This window comes from Corvus moneduloides, chromosome 10 (assembly GCF_009650955.1).
Source record: "Corvus moneduloides isolate bCorMon1 chromosome 10, bCorMon1.pri, whole genome shotgun sequence".
NCBI lineage: Eukaryota > Metazoa > Chordata > Aves > Passeriformes > Corvidae > Corvus > Corvus moneduloides.
The window spans coordinates 2,087,521-2,108,255 of NC_045485.1; the positions used below are offsets into that span (position 1 = coordinate 2,087,521).

The 20,735-nt window shown below is 45.7% G+C and overlaps 2 protein-coding genes across 3 annotated transcripts; both read right to left on the reverse strand.

Annotated features, from left to right (window-relative positions):
- Positions 1-11: 11 nt before the first annotated feature.
- Positions 12-1,182, reverse strand: MTERF4 (mitochondrial transcription termination factor 4). Its single transcript, XM_032118885.1, has 3 exons — positions 846-1,182; positions 597-781; positions 12-515 (listed from the first exon to the last, which is right to left on the reverse strand). The coding sequence occupies exons 1-3, from the start codon at positions 1,165-1,167 to the stop codon at positions 162-164; spliced, it is 861 nt and encodes a 286-aa protein (XP_031974776.1). The 5' UTR covers positions 1,168-1,182; the 3' UTR covers positions 12-161.
- A 745-nt stretch (positions 1,183-1,927) lies between these two features.
- On the reverse strand, positions 1,928-20,464 carry PASK (PAS domain containing serine/threonine kinase). 2 transcript variants are annotated; one of them, XM_032118878.1, is made up of 17 exons: positions 20,378-20,464; positions 19,485-19,698; positions 18,185-18,420; positions 16,940-17,110; positions 15,513-15,653; positions 14,810-14,944; positions 13,859-14,146; positions 13,391-13,490; positions 11,690-11,864; positions 8,617-9,485; positions 7,776-7,957; positions 7,197-7,364; positions 6,301-6,426; positions 5,580-5,714; positions 3,965-4,164; positions 2,583-2,716; positions 1,928-2,337 (listed from the first exon to the last, which is right to left on the reverse strand). In XM_032118878.1, the coding sequence occupies exons 2-17, from the start codon at positions 19,654-19,656 to the stop codon at positions 2,147-2,149; spliced, it is 3,423 nt and encodes a 1,140-aa protein (XP_031974769.1). In that variant the 5' UTR covers positions 19,657-19,698; positions 20,378-20,464; the 3' UTR covers positions 1,928-2,146. The 2 variants fall into 2 exon arrangements, with proteins under 2 accessions (XP_031974769.1, XP_031974770.1); XM_032118879.1 differs by lacking the exon at positions 20,378-20,464 and adding an exon at positions 20,087-20,150.
- Between the last annotated feature and the right edge of the window lie 271 nt (positions 20,465-20,735).

The window sequence follows — 20,735 nt, forward strand, 5'->3', positions numbered from 1 at the left end:
GGAGAAATGAGTGTTGTTGTATTTGACAGATGGGATTTATTTGTGCCCCACCCATGGGGCCCTGCACCCACCCTGGCGGGTGCTGGTGTGGGGTGGGAGCCCAAAGCACCCAGAGAGTGCACAAACAGGGGAGGGCTTGGGCACCTCGGAGCCTCACCTCCTCACTCCCGGGTTGTTTTACTTTCATCACTGTCCAAATCCTCACTGTCCTCTGTGTGTAGTGCATCCACATCTTCCTCTTCCTTCTCCTCGTCCTCTCGAGCCAGCAGCTTTTTGAAGACCTCATACTCCTCTGGGGTAGAGTGTGCCAGACTGGCTAGGAAGTCTTTCTCCGGGAGCTGAAGGATGTCCTTCAGTTTTGGGTTACTGGTTTGGGTCTGCCCTTTGTGTGGGGTCTCGTAGAGCCCCCGGCGCTCCAAGAAGACGTGCCGATTCCGGAGCTCAGCAAAGGGCATTTGGAAGAGCCGAGCCTTCACCATCTCCTTCTGCTGGACCCCCATTCTGAAGTAGGCGTACTGCGGGGCGGGACGGGGGGTGTCAGGCACAGCCCTATTCCCGCAGCCGGTTCTGGCAGGAAGGCGGGTCCCGGTCCTCACCTGGAACTGGTGATGGAGGGTGCGCGGCTCCTCCAGCAGGACGGTGGGGCAGGTTCCTAGCACTTCCCGCAGCTGCTCCGCCGTGAAAAGGCAGCGCTCCCGCAGCAGCCGCACCGCCGCCTCCAGCCTCTTCCGGGGCACGTGGAAGAGCTGGGGGCAGCGGCTCACCGCCCGCAGCAGCCGGCCTGCGGGCAGCACGTCAGCGGCAGGGCCCCGGTGTCCCCCCCGCACCCCCGCACGCTGCCCTACCTCCGTCCAGCCCCAGGCGCCGCAGCTCCTCGGCGCGCTCCCGGAGTCGCTCCGTGGGCAGCCGCAGCAGCGCCGGGCTCCGCTCCAGCAGCGCCAGGGCGGCCTCGGTGCTCAGCCCGAGCAGCAGCAGCTGCGCCGCCGCCGCCTCCCGGTGCTCAGGGCCGAGCCGGGGCTGCAGCGCCAGGAGCCGCCGGGCCTGCTCCTGGCTGAAGCCCATGGCCCGCAGCGCCGCCACCTCCCCGCAGCCGCGATGAGGGCACGGCCCGGGGGCGGCGGGGAGCGCCCGGCCCGGCAACAGCGCCCTCGCCAGCCAGCCCGCCATGGCCGCGAGCTGGGCCCGGGACAGCCCCGCCGGGACAGCCCCGCCGCGCTCCGCCCCCGCCGCGGCCCGGCCCGAGCGGCCGCGATCCCGCCCCGAGCAGCGCCGGAGGACCGAAAGGAGGGACGGGGTGCGAGCCAGGCCCGGCCCGATCCCTTCGGGCGCGTAGGGTGGGTTCGCTCGGGGCAGAAGCGGCCCGGTACGCGGGGGCGAGGGCGCGCAGAGCGCCTTGCTCGCTCCCATCCCCGCAGAGCCGAGCCGAGAGCGGCGCGGGCCGCGGGGCATCATCCCCACCGGGGCCAGAGCCGGGGCGCGGTGCCACCGCCGCGCTACAGAAGGCAGGTGAGGGCCTGTTGTTATGTGTTCGGATGGAGATAGCAGAGTCCAAAGTGGATTGAAAGCTAATCTTTAGTAATCAAGCCGAGTTCTGTTGCTTGGCTGCAGAGCTGGTGTCAGAAAGCAGCAGCAGCAGCCGGCAGAACTGCTGCCTTTTCCCAGCACTTCCTCCCAAGCAGCCTGACCTCGGCTGTGCTGTACCCCAAAATGTTCCTGTTACCCATGTCTCAACCGAATTCTCTTTATTGAATCTATTTTTTCTTCCCAATATGTTTGTCTCATCAAAATCGAGGAGTTTTCCTGGATACAGACAGGACTCTGATATTAAAAAAAAAGACACCACCAGCCCACCCCTCCCACCCAAATCATGCAATTACATGTCTAGTTTTGAGGCTCCTTTGTGCACGCATACTCCAGAAAACCAAAAGACATGTTATCATTCATTTATTCACTCACTTTTCAGAAAGATATATGAACTACATATAAAAAGTAAAATGAGCCAATAAAAATATATTCCAAGCTATGAACAATTTAAACAACATTAAAATCTTTGCTTCACATCTTTGAAACATGTCCTGGGTAAGAACAATAATAAACTGAGTATATGTGGGGATCAGCAGGTGACCTTCCAATGGGAACTATCCTGCTAACACAGCTCAGACTCCTCGAAGTCATCCCTGGATGAAGCTGCTGGCTCAGCAGAGACAAACACCTCTTCCCAGGTATAATCAGCCAGGTTCACAGGCTGTCGCAGCCAAGGATGCTCTGCTAGCACAGCAAGAGTCGTGCGCTGCTCTGGATCGGGGTGCAGGAGCCCGGCCATGAGATCCATGAGACCTGGGCAGAGACAGCAGAGGGATGGCTCAGGATGGACTTTAGGCAGGTTAGGAATGAGAGATATGGTCTATGTTCAAAGAACGACGAATCCTCCAAACTCTGCTGCATTGAGCAGCTTGTCAAATCATCACAGAACATAGTGGGGAGCACTTTTTCAGTCTTCCCCTTTATTTCTGGTGAAAAAATGCTGCTTATACTTTCCCAAGAGATCTGTTCCTTTTGAAAAGCAAATGGGAAGAGCTCACCTTCTGACACAGGGCGAGGAGGACACAGGACAGCTGCCAAGGCCTCCTCCAGCTCACAGAAAGGGTTCTCCCCAAGGACCAGGGTGTAAAGGGTGATGCCAAGCGACCACATCTCCAGCTCAGGGCCATGGTACCTGTGCAGAGATAAGCTTGCCTAAAATCAGATTGCCAGTACATATCTATATGCTAAAGAAAGTAAAAAGGGCATTGACAGCCCTTGTTTCCTATTTTTGTTTTAACATAGGAAGTTTGTGAGAATTCTAAGAAGGTTCTCATGTGCTTGAGGAGTCTGCATTGTTCTTCTCCAGAAAATAAAACCAACCAGAGAATAGCCAACCAGTTTCTGTTGATGAGTGTGTGTAACATGCACCCAACTTCCATATATGTAAGCTGCTGACAAGGACTTGCCCCTCCACCTTCTTCATCATCAGCCAAAACTATCAAGTAAACATTTAACTGGAAGAGCAAACACATCCTCCCAGCCCTTTCAAAACAAAAGTTATTTGGAAATAACTATTAACTATCTCAATTCCATCTGAGAAAACATGCCAGTTCCTTCACACAGTACAAGGTGGAACTCCCAGGGCAGAGCTGCTTGCTCCACCTTTCATCTCATTCCCAGCAGGAATTTCCTCTCCTCCTTGCATTGCTTCTTCCCCCCACTCCATTACAAGGAGCTGCCTGAAGGACCCATGGAAACAGCTGTGAAGCAGGAGCAAGATACATCCAGGCACATAGCATTACAGCACGTGCCACCCCTGTGATGGGGAGGCTTCCTTGTGGAGCAGGTATGAGAGCACTGGCTGCCAGGTACAGAGCACTTGGAGAGGGAAAGAAGAGGGAAGAGAGCCAAGACTCAGGTAGCACAATCAAAACAGCAGCAAGAGATGCTGCAAGGGAAGAATCCTTGAGTCCCAAGGAGTACAAAAATCAGTGGGGAGATGAACAAAGATCAAACTGCAAAAATTCAAATAGAGGGAAGCATATAGAAAAGAAGAGAACAGAGAGGATAAGAGTGGGAGGTTACAAAGCACAGACATGAAAGGAGAAGGTGCTATCAACAGCAATACTTGCTTACTCCACCTCTCTGAAGGAGCAGCTTTTGCTAGAGAAAGCCTGACAACAGATTTAGAAACAACTTTGTACATATTCAAGCTTTCACAACTTGATTTCTGTCACTACACTGCCCTACTTTGTATGCACTCAAACCTTCACAGTGATTTCTGCCACTGCAGTGCCTTAAATCTAGCTGCAGTTTCCCTGTGGTTAGATACTCTAGCAGTGTTCCAATGACACAGCAGCTTGGCTTCTCTGTTCCAGCCCTGCACACGTGGGTTTTTTGGTGTGATGGCACAAAAATGACTTTTCAGAGGGTGACATACGGTTTGCCAGACAGCACTTCTGGTGAGCAGTATTCAATTGTCCCACAGAAGGTATAAAACAATTTCCCAGGTTCCAGGTAGGCAGCCGAACCAAAGTCCACTAATTTAATAGTGAAATCTTCAGCAATGACAATATTTTCATCCTTGATATCTCTGTGAAGGATGTTCCTACAGTGGAGATACCCAACGGCTGATACAAGCTGGAAGAGATGGAAAGAAGTTGGTGTTACTACACAGAGTGCCCTGGATAATTGATGTGGCATCACAGCTTTCCCAGAGTCACATTTTGGCTTGTTTTGACACTATCTAAACAAGATATACATCCTAATTATGGTAACTGGAAATGGCCTCAGGCCTGCCTGTCAGCATTGCTGCAGTGCTCTTGGAAGAGACACTTTAAAGAGCCTTTGCTGCTTCCCTCTCACAAATGTGCAGGAGGAGGGGATGCTGCAGTCATGATGTGATTGTGAGCATTGGAGCTCATTGCTACAATCCAGGAAGTTACTCTATTTTTACCCCAGCTTCATTTGGAGGGTTCTTTGGTTTCTCCAGGAGGATATTACTGTGTGCCTTCCATACTGCAGGATGACAAGGCATTTAAGAGCAAAGTTTGGTATTAATAATAGAATCATTCCTAAATTCCATTCTTCTTCCTGCACGACTCAGGCTTCAGTGCCATAATTAAGGATAGCATGAGAGTGATATCACCTTGGAGACGATCGTGACTCCTACCATGTTTTTAACAAGAGAAGCAGATGGCTGAGGGAGAAAAGTTTCTATTTATAATACAAATCTGCCTCTGCAGAGAAATGCAGTTCAGATCTGAGGGAACAAGACAGCCTTACCAACCTCAGGCTGAGTTAAGGAAAGGACCCATCACAAGGTTAAAGGGACACCTTTGGCTTCCATCTTCCATCAGCACCCCAGGTGAGGGCAGTGTGGGCACAGCAAGGGTGGGGGGGGTGGTTACCACGTGCACAGCAATTCCTGCATATTCCTAGAGCAAGGAATTTACTCCAAAACTCATGAGGGGGAATTACTTAGGGACTGCTGCTGTGGTTAACTCACTAAACAAAGGGCAATTCAGCTCTCAGGCAAGCCCCTGACTCATGGGCAACTACCCTGAGCTCCTTTGCTTATGCCACGTTAAAATCCAAGATAATTTCTTGATTTAAAGAGCAGAGCCCTTTACTCCTGTAACCAATCTAAACTAAGCACTGAACTAAGTGAAAATGCGGCTTTTTGTAGGCTTAGGGCAGCTTCTGTGAGTTTTCCTCCTCCCTCAGAGGAAATGTGACTGCTACATGAACGGTGTCTGGGTGACAGGGGCTGTGTGCTGTCCTGATAACAGCTGAGGGGCCATGCATGGCTCCACGGGAAACCCTCACAGGCAGTAAGGTCCTGGAAAGGCTTCTTTGTTGTCTCTAAGTAAACCTTAACAAGGTTTCTGCAGGCAGCATTTCAATCAGCCCTACAGAACAGCGAGGAAAGGTTCTGCAAGTATTGAGCACAACTCCAGTTCAGCACACCAGTTGATCAGCCAGTATTAAGTGAAACAGAGTCCTGGTTCTTACATTAACCAAGTCTTACCTGCATGCAGCAATTCTGCTCTCACCTGTCTGAATATATAACTTGCTAATGGCTCATCCAAGTTGGGCTGATTATCAATAAATGTAAAGAGGTCCAGACCAGATCCATGCTTCTCCATCACCAGTTGGAAGAAGCATTCATTTTCAAATACATCCAGCACCTATAAATAAAAGACCTGTTTAATCATGTGCTTCATCCTCAAAAACTGCCTTTTTTTTCTTTTTTTTAACGAACACTGCTCTCCTCTTGGAGATTTAACTGGCATATATTATAATCTTTAAAGTCTCATTTCACTGAGCACAAATGTTTCTTGAAAAGAGTACAGAATTAAAACTGGGAGCAGAATTAAATCCAAGAGGAATTCTCTTTCTGAAGAAAAAGAAAAAACAACTCCAAAATCAAAACCAACAACCTCAAAACAAAGAGGATGAAACAAGTGTCCAGATTATTTACTGAGCTAGTTCAGATGTGACATCACACTTCCAAGATATGCCTCTTATCTTGAAACAGCTTTTTTTCTGTTAAGAGTCACATCTTCAGAACAGTTTTGGGTAAAAGTGTGGAAGCAAGCAATAGTGTGCTGTGACACACCCTCCAAAACAAGGCAGGATAAACAGGTTACTTTCTTTCCTGAAAAGACAGACTCAATACAGGACACTTCACTCCTGAAGAGGAGCACAAGACACCCAGTATTCCAACAAACCACCTGATGCAGTGCAAACTGCACTAATTCCGAGTCACTGTACCTTAATGATATTGGGGTGCTGCAGCTTCAGCAGGATTGCAATTTCTTGAGTGACCCTCCCCAGATCAGGATCATCTACCCAGCAGTCCTCCAGCACCCTCTCCTTCCAGATGAACTTTACAACAACCTACACAGACAACAGGATTCAGCATCACCTGCCAAAGCATGGCTTTGAGTGTCAGGTAAGTGAATTTCTAGGAAATCTGTTAATGCCTCATATTACTAGAGGGATGGAAGTAACCCAGTGTGAATAGCTTATAGTATCTTCAAATGTGTTTAAACTAATTTAGTCCTAGAAGCCAAATGACACATAAATTGAATGTTTTCATTGCTGCTCTGAATTCCAAAGGCTTTGACAGGCCAGCTCTCTTATCAACCAGTTACAGCAGTGGTGGCTTCTGGCACATGGGTGCAGTGGAGGGAAATGAGCACTTAACATCCATGCAAGAGAAAACACCAGAGCTTGTCTCTCAGCACTCAAAATACTCTGCCTGATAAAGAGGAGTTGCCATAATCTCAACATGTCTATTCCCCATTCCTGAGTCATGGCACAACAAAGATTTTGAGGTCTGCCATTCTCTTTCGTAGAGACAGAAGACTAAAAGCTATAATTCTGTTAAGATTAATGTCTACTTCTTTCAACAGGTTCAATTAGCTACATTCATTAGTGCATTAGCTCGTTCTGCACCTGCTGTCTCAGGTAACATCCCTACACTACATCAGTGCAAATGTTCTGCTATCCTGTTTCTATTACAGATGTCTGTTTAAACAAAGCAAAACCCCAAACTACCAAAGAGAAGCTTTTGACAAGTGTAGTGTTGACAGAATATGAATGCTCTAACCTTTCAGTTTTCATCCTAAATTGTTATTGCAATAGAGCTAGAAGAAATACTTCACCTCCTGGTGATCTTTCTTGCCCCTGGCACTCCAGACAAAGCCAAAAGAGCCTTTGCCAATAAGACTGAGAGTGCTGTAATTTTTTGCGTATTCTCCCTCACATGCTCTCAATCCTTCAAGATCTTCAGCTCTTCGGGAATTGTTGAAAAGTGAAGCTGATCTGATGGCCTAAGTACATATATATCAGTTACAATAGCAGGAAAAAATGAGCAAGCCACAGAATGACATTCATAAAATGAGTAAATACTGAAAAGAACATACACATCTGCAAGAACAGATAAAAGGAGAAATCTTTGGTTCTCATAGTGAGAACTGTACTCCTTGAGTATCCTGCAGTTTGGAACTGCATTGTTCAGACTGGAAAGGAACTACAGAACTACTATTTTGTAACCAGAAGTGTTACAAAATAGCAATTGAGATTTTGTTTTAATATCTATTAAAAAAGTAGGGAAACAAAGAAACAGCAACATCCACCCCACCAACTCATGTCATTAATTTGAAAAACATCTTGACTTCAGCTTCAGCTTAACAGTCAAACAAGGAGAGAAATGCTCAATATTCAAAGGTAGGATGTCTTACTTCTCCAAGACTTTTAGTAGAAAGATCAGCAACAGATTGGGCAGAGTTTGCTAGGCTGGCAAGCAATTTCTGAGTCTTTTCTACTGCTTCCTTTTGGCTCTGTGAAATGTCTTTCACCACCCAGACACAGAAAAGTACAGTGGGATCCCGCAGTTCTGCACATTTCACCTCGAAGAGGATGCCTGTAGAAACAGGTGAGGAAATTAAAATGGTAGAATGTAACTTTAGTGTTGAATAAGACCGCAGGCATTTTAGGACAAAATTCTGAGCTCTTGACAAAAAGTTCAGAATTTGGGGAACACCTGCTCAGTAAAGAATCATCAGAGGGGCTGACAGCAGCACAGCTATTCTAGAGGTACCTATCAGCTACCTCCAGAGCTCCCACCTCCAGCAGAGACTTGTCAGTGTCCAACTGTGATTATTCATTTCACACTGTTATTCTAGATTACATAAAAATGGGGATTTTATTCTACAAGCCACTGAATGCAGATGAAGGAGTGAATGAAACAAATTCCATTATACAATTCTAATGCAATTTACAGTTTTACAGTGGAGTTTGTATTTTCTGTTCAGAAAAGGTTATCAGGTTCAAACTTTTTAATCATGTTTTGTCAGTATTTCTGACTTTTCAGTAGGGATTAATTTCTTACCAAATTCGTATTTTATACCACCTCCTTTTCTAATATCCTCTGGGTACACTTAAATACCATTTTTTCTTCTAGATGTTTCTTCCTTCCTCTCCACTGTCAGCTTTTAACCAGAACCATCTGCATTCTGCAAAACTGTGGGTGAAAAGGAGCACCCCAATAAGAGTTTGGGAAGGGGACAAGGTTTCACTTACTGAATTGTGAACCATCTCTGTGACAGCAGTTCCCAATGTAGCTGCCTTCCAGAATCTCCCAGGTCAAAGGAGCTGCTGGGTTTAGCCTGCCTTCTTGTTTCACTGGGGTTGATGTTACTTTTATCTCCATATTTTGCTGCCTGAGCACCTGGCAGTGTTCTTCAGGCCTACGTTTGCTTTTCAGGGGATTTCTGTTGGAGTTGTCCCCCACAGTTTCTGCAAGGGTTTCAGGTTTCTCAGGAAATGCTTTGGAGGATTCCTCAGAGTTTTGTAAATGCCTTCTGGAGGCCAGCCATCCAGAATCAGCTTCTGTGGCAACACCACTCAGCTGCTGCTTTCCTTGATGAGTGCAAAAGGCACCGTTTGGCTCAATTAGCAGATTGGAGTCCACTGCATCACAGCAACACGCTCCTGCAAGAGCTGCAGGAACACCTAAAGAATTGTCTGAGTTCCCCTTGACACCATTATTCAGACCCAGTACCTCAAGACCAGAGCAAATACAGTTCAGTTCAGATTCTTGGGCACCTTCAGAGGTTGTGGCAGCTCCTGGTGCAGAAGCACTGTGACCTGTTTTATTTCCTGAGCAAACATCACAGAGAGTGTTTCTTTCATGTGCAAAGAAGGTCGAAGCATCATTTAGCAGGCAGTTGTCAACAACAATGTGCTGGAGGCTGGAATGTTTTGCATCACACATCAAGTTTGTTTTTGACACCTGCCCTGGAACCATGCGGCTTTTAAGGTCTTGTCTGCAGTTCAGTGCTGTCCCAGGCCATGGCTCATCCACTGTTGGTGTTCCAGGTGAGTTACAAGTAACTTCAGAAGGCAGCTTCACTGGGTCACAGGATGATGAATTTAGATTGTCTTCTGGTCTGGAACAAACAGGCAAACAGGCAACAGTTACTGCAGGGGATACTGCACTGTGACTGCTTCTTCCTGGAATCTCCGTGTTCTGACCTAAATCCCACTGTTCTGAGTCAGATGATGTGAGAGAGCCTTGCAGAGAGCATCTTGTGAGAATTATTTGATCCTGAAGTTTCCACTGTTCTATACTGTTCCACTGCTCTGATGGTGTCAAGCCAGCTTTTGGGATAAGGCTCTCTGGTGGGCTGACAGCCCATTGGTAGCAAGGCTGTCCTCACTGCAAAGACTCAGAGCTATCAGTGACATCATGATTACAAAAGAGTAAGAAAACTGTCCTACCCTATAATACCCACTTAAATATGGTCACTAGTTAAAACCTGGAGCAATAGTTTTATTTCAAGTTCAAAAGCAAAAGGCAGAAAGCTGTTTGCACAGGCATCCAAAATCCTAACAAATTCACCAAAGAAGAGCAGGTACACTCAGATGGCACTCTTCCCCTATGGATAATTTCCTACTCTAGCCTAATTTCTGAATATAGATCATAAACCATTTACCACCACAAAAAAAACCTAATACACATGGCAGGTGTTTTCCCAGTTGATGGGTGTGACTAAATGGCCACAGACACCAATGGAAAGAATGGACTTATTTTACTGTTAATGTTGAGGCAAAACAGAGGTAAAAGGATACATCTGATAGAACAATAAGTTTATTACTTGCTCAGCTTTATCAACAAGCAAAAATAAGCAAGGTGATGCATCTAATCATTACTGCATGAGAGAGAGAAAGAACAGTGACTGAGAAAGATCCATCACCAATTGCTTAAATACTTTACCATCACCCAGAGTCTGCAATTGCTGGGGAGCCCCTTTTTTCAGTGAGGACCTGGAGAACTCTTCCCAGCAACTGGGAAAATCCTATGCTGTGTGTCCACTTTTAGGTGAGGTCCCCAAGTTTGCCCCAAAAAGGGGTCCAGCTTTTATAGGCCCAAATCAAACAGTCCAAATGACTTGTTTACCTTGTGCAGAAAACATCTGGTTCTGACAGCCCACTTTCCAACCAGCCAGGGCCAGAGCCAGGGCTGGGAGGGTTTTTCCTAAAATATTCTACTAACAAGCCCCTGGGGATATCAGCTGGGAGGATTTCTGAATGTATCTTACACAAGGTTATACAAACGGCTCTACAGCAGCAGGTTTGGCATTAAGAACAACTAATAGAAATGTTTTGATCATCTATTTTTAACAAAAGAACCTTGATGGTATCGACAGCATCATGCTCAAGATTCATCTTGTAAGTCAATTTGGTGCTTAGGCCTGCTGTTCAGGCCTTAGCATATCAGCAGGGCACTTCCAGTCCTGAAAACAGAAGATCCCTGGTGTGTCCACAGGAGATGGATGTCTCCATCAATCAGGGTTTACTGAAGCCCATAGCACAAGGTATTTTGCAAACATTTCCATTAGTAAAAATGCAGCATAGAGAAACAATGAAGCAGAGCACTTACAATCCAAGTATGATATGAGAGATGTAAATCAGGAGAGTACAAAAAAGTGACATTATCAGCCACTAAAAAATACAGCAAAAACTGTGCTGTAATAGTCTATACCTTAAAATGGATAGTAAATTTAGTAGTAAAACTTACTGAAGGTTAGAATTGTTAACGTGGAAGGGTTAAAATTTGACTTCAGGTAGGCTGTGAGCATCATATATGTACTTCTACAGAATTTCTAACCTTGTAACAGGAAAAAGACCTGGAAATGTGCAAGAAAAAATGGCTGGGCTTCAGTAACCCAGTAGCCTGTTTTAATGGATGACCTGACAGTTGCACCAAGCACCAGAAGGAATAACACTTAGAATTCCCTCCAGGTACCCTGACTTCAGTGCAACACCAGCTGGAAGGAAATAAACATCCACTATTTATGATTAGTGAAGACAGAGCCTAATTACCTTTCCTAGTCTAGATGAAACATTTGGTTCCCTTTAGAGCTGGAATTGCTATAACTTTACAATGGTAGGTTGTGCAGATCTAAATAAAAATCTAAGGCAGGCCCAGCTCAGCCTCTCTTGCACTCAGATTCTAAAGACAGCAAACATGGAAGGCCCTTGCTACACCTTCCCACAGACATCACACAGGTGAAAAAATCAGCTTTTGCTGGTGATTGCCAGCACAGCTCTTCATTTTCCCAAGTGAATATGCAGTCTATGAAATGCCTACCTATTAGTGGGGGTGGATGCTGCTTCAGGAGGTGAGGGAGGAGAAAAGAAACCGGTCCCATTCTTTTGCTCATTCTCATCATGTATTAATTTGTCACCTTCGTGTTGTTGTTCCAATTTCTGCTCTTCATCTCTTGACAGAAGGTGTGCTAAAGATGCAGCCAAGAAGCTGCTCTCTGTACCAAATAGGAAACAAAACCACACCAACTTAAATGTTTATGTTTAGGCTTCAGAGGCTACAGTGATTAAAAATAAACTTGGAACTGCCTTGGTCTGTCTTTTCCCTAAGGAACTGAGTACAAAAGGCTTGATTGAGGCAAAACAGTCAAAATATGAGCATTCCACTCTACTTTGAGAAATCACCACATGCAGGAATCTACATGTTTTAGGGCTGCCAAAATTTGCTTTTCTATCAAAGTTCTTTGGCAGATATTGGTATCATTCCTTAGCTACTTGAATTGAAGTTCAGAGACCTAGAAAAGTGCCAGTAATGTAAAGAGACTGAAATTAAAATGATCATACAGCAGCAGCAGCATTAAAAAAAAAAAAAAAGCCCAAACCACATGTATCCAGCCCATTCCAAACCTATATAATGAAAAGGTTTGGACTGGATTTATGTAACTCACTGAAGCTGTATGATAAAAAAAGAGTCTAAATGTGTTTGAAAGAAGAGGAGATGAAGTTCTGTCCTTTCCCAGTGACAAAAGATCAGAAGAAAAACATGAGTTTGGAAGATGAAGTAATCCAAGTATTGTTGCTGCAGAAGAAGATAACAAAAGAACAAATTTAGATTTGAATCTAGAACAATCCTTTAATCAGTAATGGCAGAGTGCCAACAATGCTTCCTCACAGAAGAACTGAACTACTCCTAGATTAGGGGCATCATTTCATCAAAGAATTACCTAAGAAATTGTACACTGTCTACTAACTCTTCTTTGTTCCAGTAGGGTGCATTGGTTTCAGCACAGACGTGCATTTCTAAGCAAAGACAAAAAGAAAATAGGGGGAAAAAAACAGAGACAAAACCAGCATAAAAGGTCTCTTGTGATATGGACAAAAGCATGAACTTGCTGGTGTTCTCTCTGTTGGGCAGAGCTAGCTGGAAAAGACAGATATGGAAACACAAGGCTTCTTTGCTTCTGTTTATTCATGCTGTGTTCAGAGAAGTAAAATTTCGATAAATTCTGATGCAAACTGCATCAGAAGAATGTGACGCTTCCCTGATTGAAACACAGCACCTATAACATTGAATATTAGCCAGCAGCACAAGCCTATTCAGAATATTAGATTTTTCCCTTAAAATATTAATCCTCAGTAGCTACAGCTCCACTGCAATACAGTCACAAAAGCTGTGTTTTATACATTTTTTAAAATACCACAGGGTCCTAGCAGGGGAGGGAGGGAGGGAGGGGAAGTGCTTGTTAAGTACAAAGCATTCTCTATTCTCACTGTAATTTCCAAATTGGATATTCAGTTCTATCTTCTTGGCAACAAAAGAGAGAAACTCAATCTTAGGTGAACGATTCTCTTTACCTGAGGTTGTAGTGGAAACCCAATTTAAAAACTGCATGGAGGGACATTGCTTTATGAAGAATGTTCTCATGTTTGTAGGTGAACCTCTTGTCTCTGCTCATTTCCCCTTGGTTACAGCAGCCAGAGCCAGCTGTATGGCAGGCACTGACACCTCCAAAAAGGCACTCACCTTCTGTCCCTGTGGAATCATCCAGAGGAGATAAAGGCAAAGAACAGCCACTGCTTCTTTCCATGTTGTTATAGAAACCAGGGATCAGGAATGTAATGTTCTAAAACAAAGAACAAAACCTTATAAAGCTAAGCCAAGTCTCACAGGATGGGGGCAAATGCTAACAATCTGTGTCTGTGAACCTGATTCTCACAGATAGCCAGGAAAAAGTGATCCACATGACCAGTGGAGAACACAGAACTGTGCAGCTTGCTTTGGGCTACTTGAAATCCATAGTAGCTCCTCAGCACTGCAAGTCTTAGCAATTACAGCACGGGAATTCACGTGTCATCCTACACCTCACGCACAGAACGTGTGGAACACAGGGGTTCTGTGATGGCAAGGAGTGTAAAAGACAACTTCACAATTCCAGTGGATATGCTGCCACATGTATCAGTCTTCTGTGAGGATTTAAACTCCTTATCTTACCTTTCCCAACAGATCTTTCTTCTCATAGCCAAAGAGCATTAAAGCAAAACTATCCGAGATGCCGCAGATGATTCCATCTGACTGGACAGTAATGAGACCACTGATGGTGGAGAAAACCACAACTGTAGCAGAGTACTGATAGCGTGGGAGAGAGCCTTCTGCCTGTGGAATCTCATCTTTCTGCACTGCTGCTTGCTCCTCCTCCAGATGGCTGACTTCCAGCTTTAAACTGAGAGGAAACATGTTACCCTCTCTGGATTGGCCTGCAGCTCGCTGGATCCTGAGGTTCTAAATTAAAGCAAAAAAACCAACTCAAACAGAAAACCTCTAACCAAACGTCTTGGGTTTATTTCATTATTCGTATAAAATTACACAGGCATTCTCAGGAAAAGGAGCAGGAAAAGAAAAAGGAACCAATCTTGTGAATATCAAAATGAACAACATCTGGATTTTTAAGGATTTGGAATCCAGTGTTGAACCACTATATAAATATCCTGAAGATGAAGACCAGTCCATGCTGCAGCTTTTCAACAAATTAGGCATTCATAGAAGGCCTCCTTCAACTCCCTATCTGCTCATTTTCATGGCATTTGCAAGACCTGGGTATTCTTTCACTCCTCAGACAGACATAACTGAAATGAATTCTAAGAATCAAAGAATTAAAAGGAATCCTAAAGAGCTGACAGAGAGAGCATGGTGTCTTACAAAGCTAGGATTGGAGAAAACTGTCTTTCATCAGGACAGATTCCAGTGAGAGGTCAGGGCATGGTCTCATCCCTAGTTGGGAACTCTTCAGACAGCAGCTCCACAAGAAAGCAGCATACTCTTTTCCAGGGGAACCAGGCTTTCCTCTGAAATGCTTTCTTCTGTTATGTAAGGAGGGAAAACAGCATGCACATGTACTCCAAATGGGAAGGCTATGGAAGAATGAGGTTGGTGCTTACACTATACCTTTGGGATTTTTTTGCCTAGAGGAGGGATCTGCACAGAAGGAATCAGGTCCTTTATGTGGAGTCCAACTACTGCTTCCAATGTTGGGTAGCCATGGAGATGGGCATAAAGGAGATCACACGATGTAATTTTTCCCTGGGGAGGAAAATTTACAAGACTGTTAAAATTTTAACATTTTAGCCACAGTCCACTCAATACTTTGACAGTGGTTTCTGCACTTATCTAAGCAATGGCAGGAAATTTCATTCTGCAGTCCTCTGGTGGACACAACTCACTCAGTAAAAGCAGACACAACATAAACCAATATTCCCATATCACTGTGCAGGGAGCCTGCCCTTTGCCCAGGAGAGAGGCAGAGGTGTCCAGCACTCCTCACAGAACTGCTCCTCAGCAAGATGATCCTTTCACAAGGGCATCCATACCCCAGATTATCAACCCCCTGCCAAACAGACACTGTTGAAGTGTAAGATGTCCCCTGAGGAGAAAGAGTGTATTTTTATGTGGGTTGTCAAACATGTCAAGGTGAGCCCCACCAGAAATCCACGCACAGGTCCTGCACGCACAGCCCTGGTTTCAGGCCCTGCCATGGACACACTCCATGTTCACAACCAGTGACCTGTGCCTGCTGCCTCTCAGACACCTTCCACTCACACACAAACTCTCACAAACTGCAGTCTCGTCTGATTGTTAGGAAAACACTTACGTCAACAGTGAAGGAAACAGAAGCTGAAAGTCTTTCCACTGGTTCCAGCACAACCACACAACGCTGGGTGTCCTTGCTTCTTATCTGCCTCAGCCAGACTGAGACAGGGATCTTCTCGTTGAGGTGGCCAATAACATCCACCTTTCCACCAGATTCAGAAATGGAGACATGACTTACTGAGACTGTGGTTACTCCGCAAGAATTTCAAACAGGGGTAAAATTCTGAGCCAAGATAGCTCCCTATCATTATTAGAAAAACTTAATTTCTTGACTACTTACTAGTATTTTATGGGAAGAAACACAGTTTTAATACAGAGATGAAAAGGTCTGAAAATAAATTACTGATCATACACAAAATGTTGTTACTTTTGTATCATCTCTCCCTGCCTCTGGAAGTCTAAAGGCACAGACTTCAGAATAATAAATGTGCCACTCTAACAGCTTGCATTCAGTGAGAAGTGCCTCTCAGGGATGCCTTATTTAAGGGATGTCCCATGGTGCTAATGAACACTCCCCATTAGTAACACAGTTCTTACTTTCAGCTGCAAAGCCAGCAGTTTAATTTCTTATGGGAGGAGATTATTCTCTGATCAGAAAATGTTTCTTTATCTTACTGCCTGCAAGGCTCATATCAAGCCTTTTATGATTTTTATATGATCTTGACAGAATGGGTTTATGACTTACACAGTGACTCCTATAAAGTATATAAGTGCCTCTGTCTGACGTTTAATTTTAATCTCTGGTTTCACTGAATCAAACTTGGCCCCATCCCATATCCAGCTGAGGATTCGGGAAGATAAGGCTCTGAGATACCAACAATTTCAGTTCAAAAATAACACACCAGAAAGAATATGAGCTCGTTTTCCAAGGATTCTCTAGAGAAAACTCACAACAGCAGCAAAAGAAAATAATATGGAGATTTTGTCACACAGTTCTCTTATAAACAACCCCATTCTAGGCAAAATATCAATTCCACTCTTTTGCACCAGCTATGGTGTTTTGGCACAGACATTGCACAGTATTTCACTGGCTTGTACCTTTATAATATGCACAATCCAAATTAAGATAATTTAAAATATATTCTTAAGGACCAGATAATTGGGAACTCTTCCACAATAGAATTTTTTCCATCTTAAGCAGTTTTTAAAAATTCTAATGTCTTTTAAGTTCTGATTTCATCAAGTCACGGTGACTGTGTGTGTTGACAGCTGCAAGGTTCTCATGGGTGTCCCCTTAAATCATCTTTTGCCCACATCTGCAAACTTTTAAACCAAACAGTTCTGCAAATGACATAACTGCCAAATGCCCACAAAGTTAAATATATCAGGAAATTATAGAGAAAATGTTAAAAAAAAAATACATCCCAAACCAAAGCCTACAAAAGCACTTTATGTGGTGGGGAATATTTCCTTGAACATTTCACATACCACAGTTCCTGAAACCACTGATGAACACTCAGAGGTTTCCAGGTACTCCTCACTCACTGCTTCCCATGCCTCTTGACCAGATCTGGATATCAAGTGGGACAGCTTTTGACCAATGAGTTCCTGACTACTGCACCCAAGCAACTTGCAAGCTCGGTCATTGGCCACTAGGATCTAGAAAAGAACAGAAAAAACCAAACCTAAACAAAGAATAAAAGCTGTACATTTTTTAAAGAGCTCATTATCTCCTCAGGTTGTTGCTTTAATGTCTTATAATATCCCTTCCACTTGGTGGAAACGAAATGGTTCTTTAGAATTCTGAGTTCATTATAGATTCTTATTCTAGGACTTATCCCTTGCCCACACATCTTTGTGTGCTTTTGAGACATTGCTTTCCTTTTAGGTTTCCTGCTTTAACTGTAAACAATGACATCCATGGAGGCAAAACTACAAAGCTGTATTTGCAAGCAAAGCCCAGGCAAGCCACAAAACTGTATCCAAATTCAAAGGTGTGCAGGGATCACACCAGTCATTGGCAGACTGGAGGCTGTGCAATGGAGCAAGTTGGGACTCAGAGTCTTTAAAGTAGGCAATCCCGAGCTGTCAGTTCAAGCTAAAAAATGGCACAGCTCTTCAAAGTTTTCAGGACCCAATTTTAGATTCCTCTCAGGAGAGAAATAGAGAAATTCTTTCCCTCCCAATGCAAATGAAATATTTACTGGGGCAGATAAATCTTGTGCCACCACAAACACATTTCAGGGTTGGTACTTTACAGAGAGAAGGCTTGAAGCACATTCTGCTCTTCCTTTCTTCTCTCATGTCACTTCAGAGCTGTATTCTTACAGAATCATTGAATCACAGAATGGTTTAGGTTGGACAGGACCTTAACCACCATCCACTTCCACTCCCCTGCCATGGCCAGGGACACCTTCCACTAGACCAGGTTGCTCCAAGCCTTATCCAGCCTGGCCTAGAACATTTCCAGGAATGGGGAGTCCACAACCTCCCTGGCCTGTTTGAAAAAAGACTCGATACATCCTTGCTTCTGCTATTGTATATTTTGCCAACTACTCATAAATCAACTCATCAATCTTTAGAAGACTACTGAGCTGGAGCAGACTACAAAATCCCTTCATGATACCCTGATTACCTGCAGATACACAAAAGAAAACCAGTCCTTTTAGCCTGCTATCACACAACCTGTACCAGTTATGGGGAGCTTAGTGCTGCAGGTTCTGCTGTGAATACCTCTGTTGTGCTGGCATCCACGGTGAAGATGGCTTGGTTTGGGTTGCGTGCAGCAGCCAGGAGGTGCTGGCTGGATTCCTCCACAGCTGGGGTGTGTAAAAAGGAGCAAGAAGCAGAACTTCCAATGGAAGAAGAGAGAGAGGCAGAATCCCACTGAGCCCATAAGTTACCAATTTTGCTGCTACAAATGTTACGAGCTGTCAGAGAAGACGAACAGTAAGAGCTCCCCTTCTCCCCTGTGGAAAGATAAAGGTCAGCAATGCTGCTGTAACAGTCTACTACAGGAGTATCAGAGGAACGAATTTTAAAAAAAAAGCTGTCATCTGAAGCAACTGTCAAGTAATTCCAAAATGCATGTTTCTAGATTTTTTAAGAAACTGCAAGAAAATAAAATCAATGAAACTAAAGAATACAGAAACTATTCTAATAAATGTATCTTTCTGAATCACAGCCACTGGAACACATAAACTCGGTCCATAGGCTAAAACGACTTGCCAACATCCATAAGTTTTAACCAGACCAGTTAACTTCTATTTTTTTACTTAGCAGTTTTTAAAATGTTTTGAAATCTCTCAAATTAAAAATGCAATAGTCATTAAATAATTGCAGTAAGTGCTCAAGCCCTTATTAACAACTGCATTAGTTGGAAGCCACTTAATCAACTCTTCACAGTGTGTGACATTGAATTACCTGTGTCCACACCAATGTTTTAAGCTATGCAGTGCCAAGTGATTGTACTAAAATTTTCAAAGGTTCTGCCTGTAAAAAACATTCCTCTGAGAAGAAGTGGTATCTGCAGCCCAATGCCATTGGCCCACTCCCAAATCAGTAAGCAGCTTTGAAGGTTTAGGAATACTGGAAGAAGCATTATGAACAACTCATCACAAGGACATTTATGCACTGTATGCAGTATGAACGTGCTCACCACGGGGAGACACTTATCTGGACACACTGTAAACTGCAAAGTTCTTCCCATCCTGACAGAATCCAACACAACAACATCTTTCTCCTCACTTGGAAATTTTTTGTGCTTTAGATAATTATACAAGATGGGAGAACGGTCCAGTGGCAGCCAATATAGGTTGCCCAAGGACAAGTATAAATGCAGAGCACCTATCCAGTAATGTTTTCCCTATAGGCTCTCCCAGCCTGCAGTAATCCAGGGCTCAGGTGCTTACTGAACAAGTGCATCCTGGCTGATACTTATTGCTGCTACCTCTATGTATGAGGAAGGGGAAGAGGAAGATCTGAAACTGCCCAAAAGCTTCATCGGAACTCAGTCTCACAATACTGTGCTCACCAGGCAGTGATGCTCCAAGCTGACAGAGCCCAGAGAGACGATTTTTCCTGCTTTTGTTGCCCCAGGGGAAGGATCTACTTAGCTTATCAGAGTCACTCAAGCAAGTAAGGACTAAGCCTGCTGATGAAGACAGAAGGCCCCCTTCAGAGGGGCTATAAGCCTTAGCTGCCATGATCGCGCTCTGGTTGCCACGCCACACCTAGGGAGCCACCATCTGCAACAGAAACAAAGGACACTGAGTCAGACCCACAGCAGGGACTGATGCTGGCAGGTAACGATGCCTTCGAACCCAAGCCACAGCCCTGTAAGCTACGGCAAAATGCTCCTTCTTGAGCGCCCTGCTCTATGTTTGGTCTGTGTGGTTATTACCCAAAGGTGACTACTGACTTAGCATCCTGCACGGGTGAGGGCTCGAGCCCGCTACGGGATTCACTTAAGAGATGGATTCGATGATCCTTCTGGGTCCCTTCCAACTCAGACAAGTCTGCAGGACACGTGTGACCGACAGGACGCCGCCACCACATTTCTTTCTGTCAGAGCTGCTGAGCACCCGGCCAGCACCCTCTCCCCCCGCCCGGACCCCCGCCACCAGTGGCCCCCACCAGGACAGGGGGGCCGGTTCGCTCACAGCCACGGCCGCGGCTCCTCACGGCGGCCCGCCACAGCCGGAGGGCGCGAGGAAACGGCAGGCGGGACTCAGCAGCCGCGGCACCCAATAAGCAAAGGCGTTGTGAGAGCGGCACGGAGAGGAGCAAATGGGACGCCAGCGCGGGAGCAGGCAAAACAGACCGAGCGCCCGGGAATTCGTTGCTCCCGCCAGCCTCCCCTTCCCCGCCGCCGCCACACGCGGTGCCCCGCGCTCCGGGCCGTCGGCCCGAGGCAGCGCGGCCGACCTGCTCCGGGGGCGGAAGGCTGCAGGTAGAAGGCCCTTCCGCAGGACGATAGTTATCCTCCGAAGGATTTGTAGGCGGAAGGACGAGGCCGAAAGCAGCGCGTAACGCGTCCGGCCCGAGGCGCTGGTGGAGGGGGAGCAGGTCCCGACCTCCTCGGCCCCCTCCTGCAAAGAACTACAACTCCCAGGAGGCCGCGGGGCACAGCCGGCGCGCGTGCGGGCGGGGGGGGCAGCGGGCGGGGCGCTGCCCCTCCCCCTGGGCGCGCCACCTGCGGGCGATTGGCTGCGGCGCGGCGGCAGCGCTGGGCTCTGATTGGCTGCGGCGCGGCGGCAGCGCTGGGCTCTGATTGGCTGCGGCG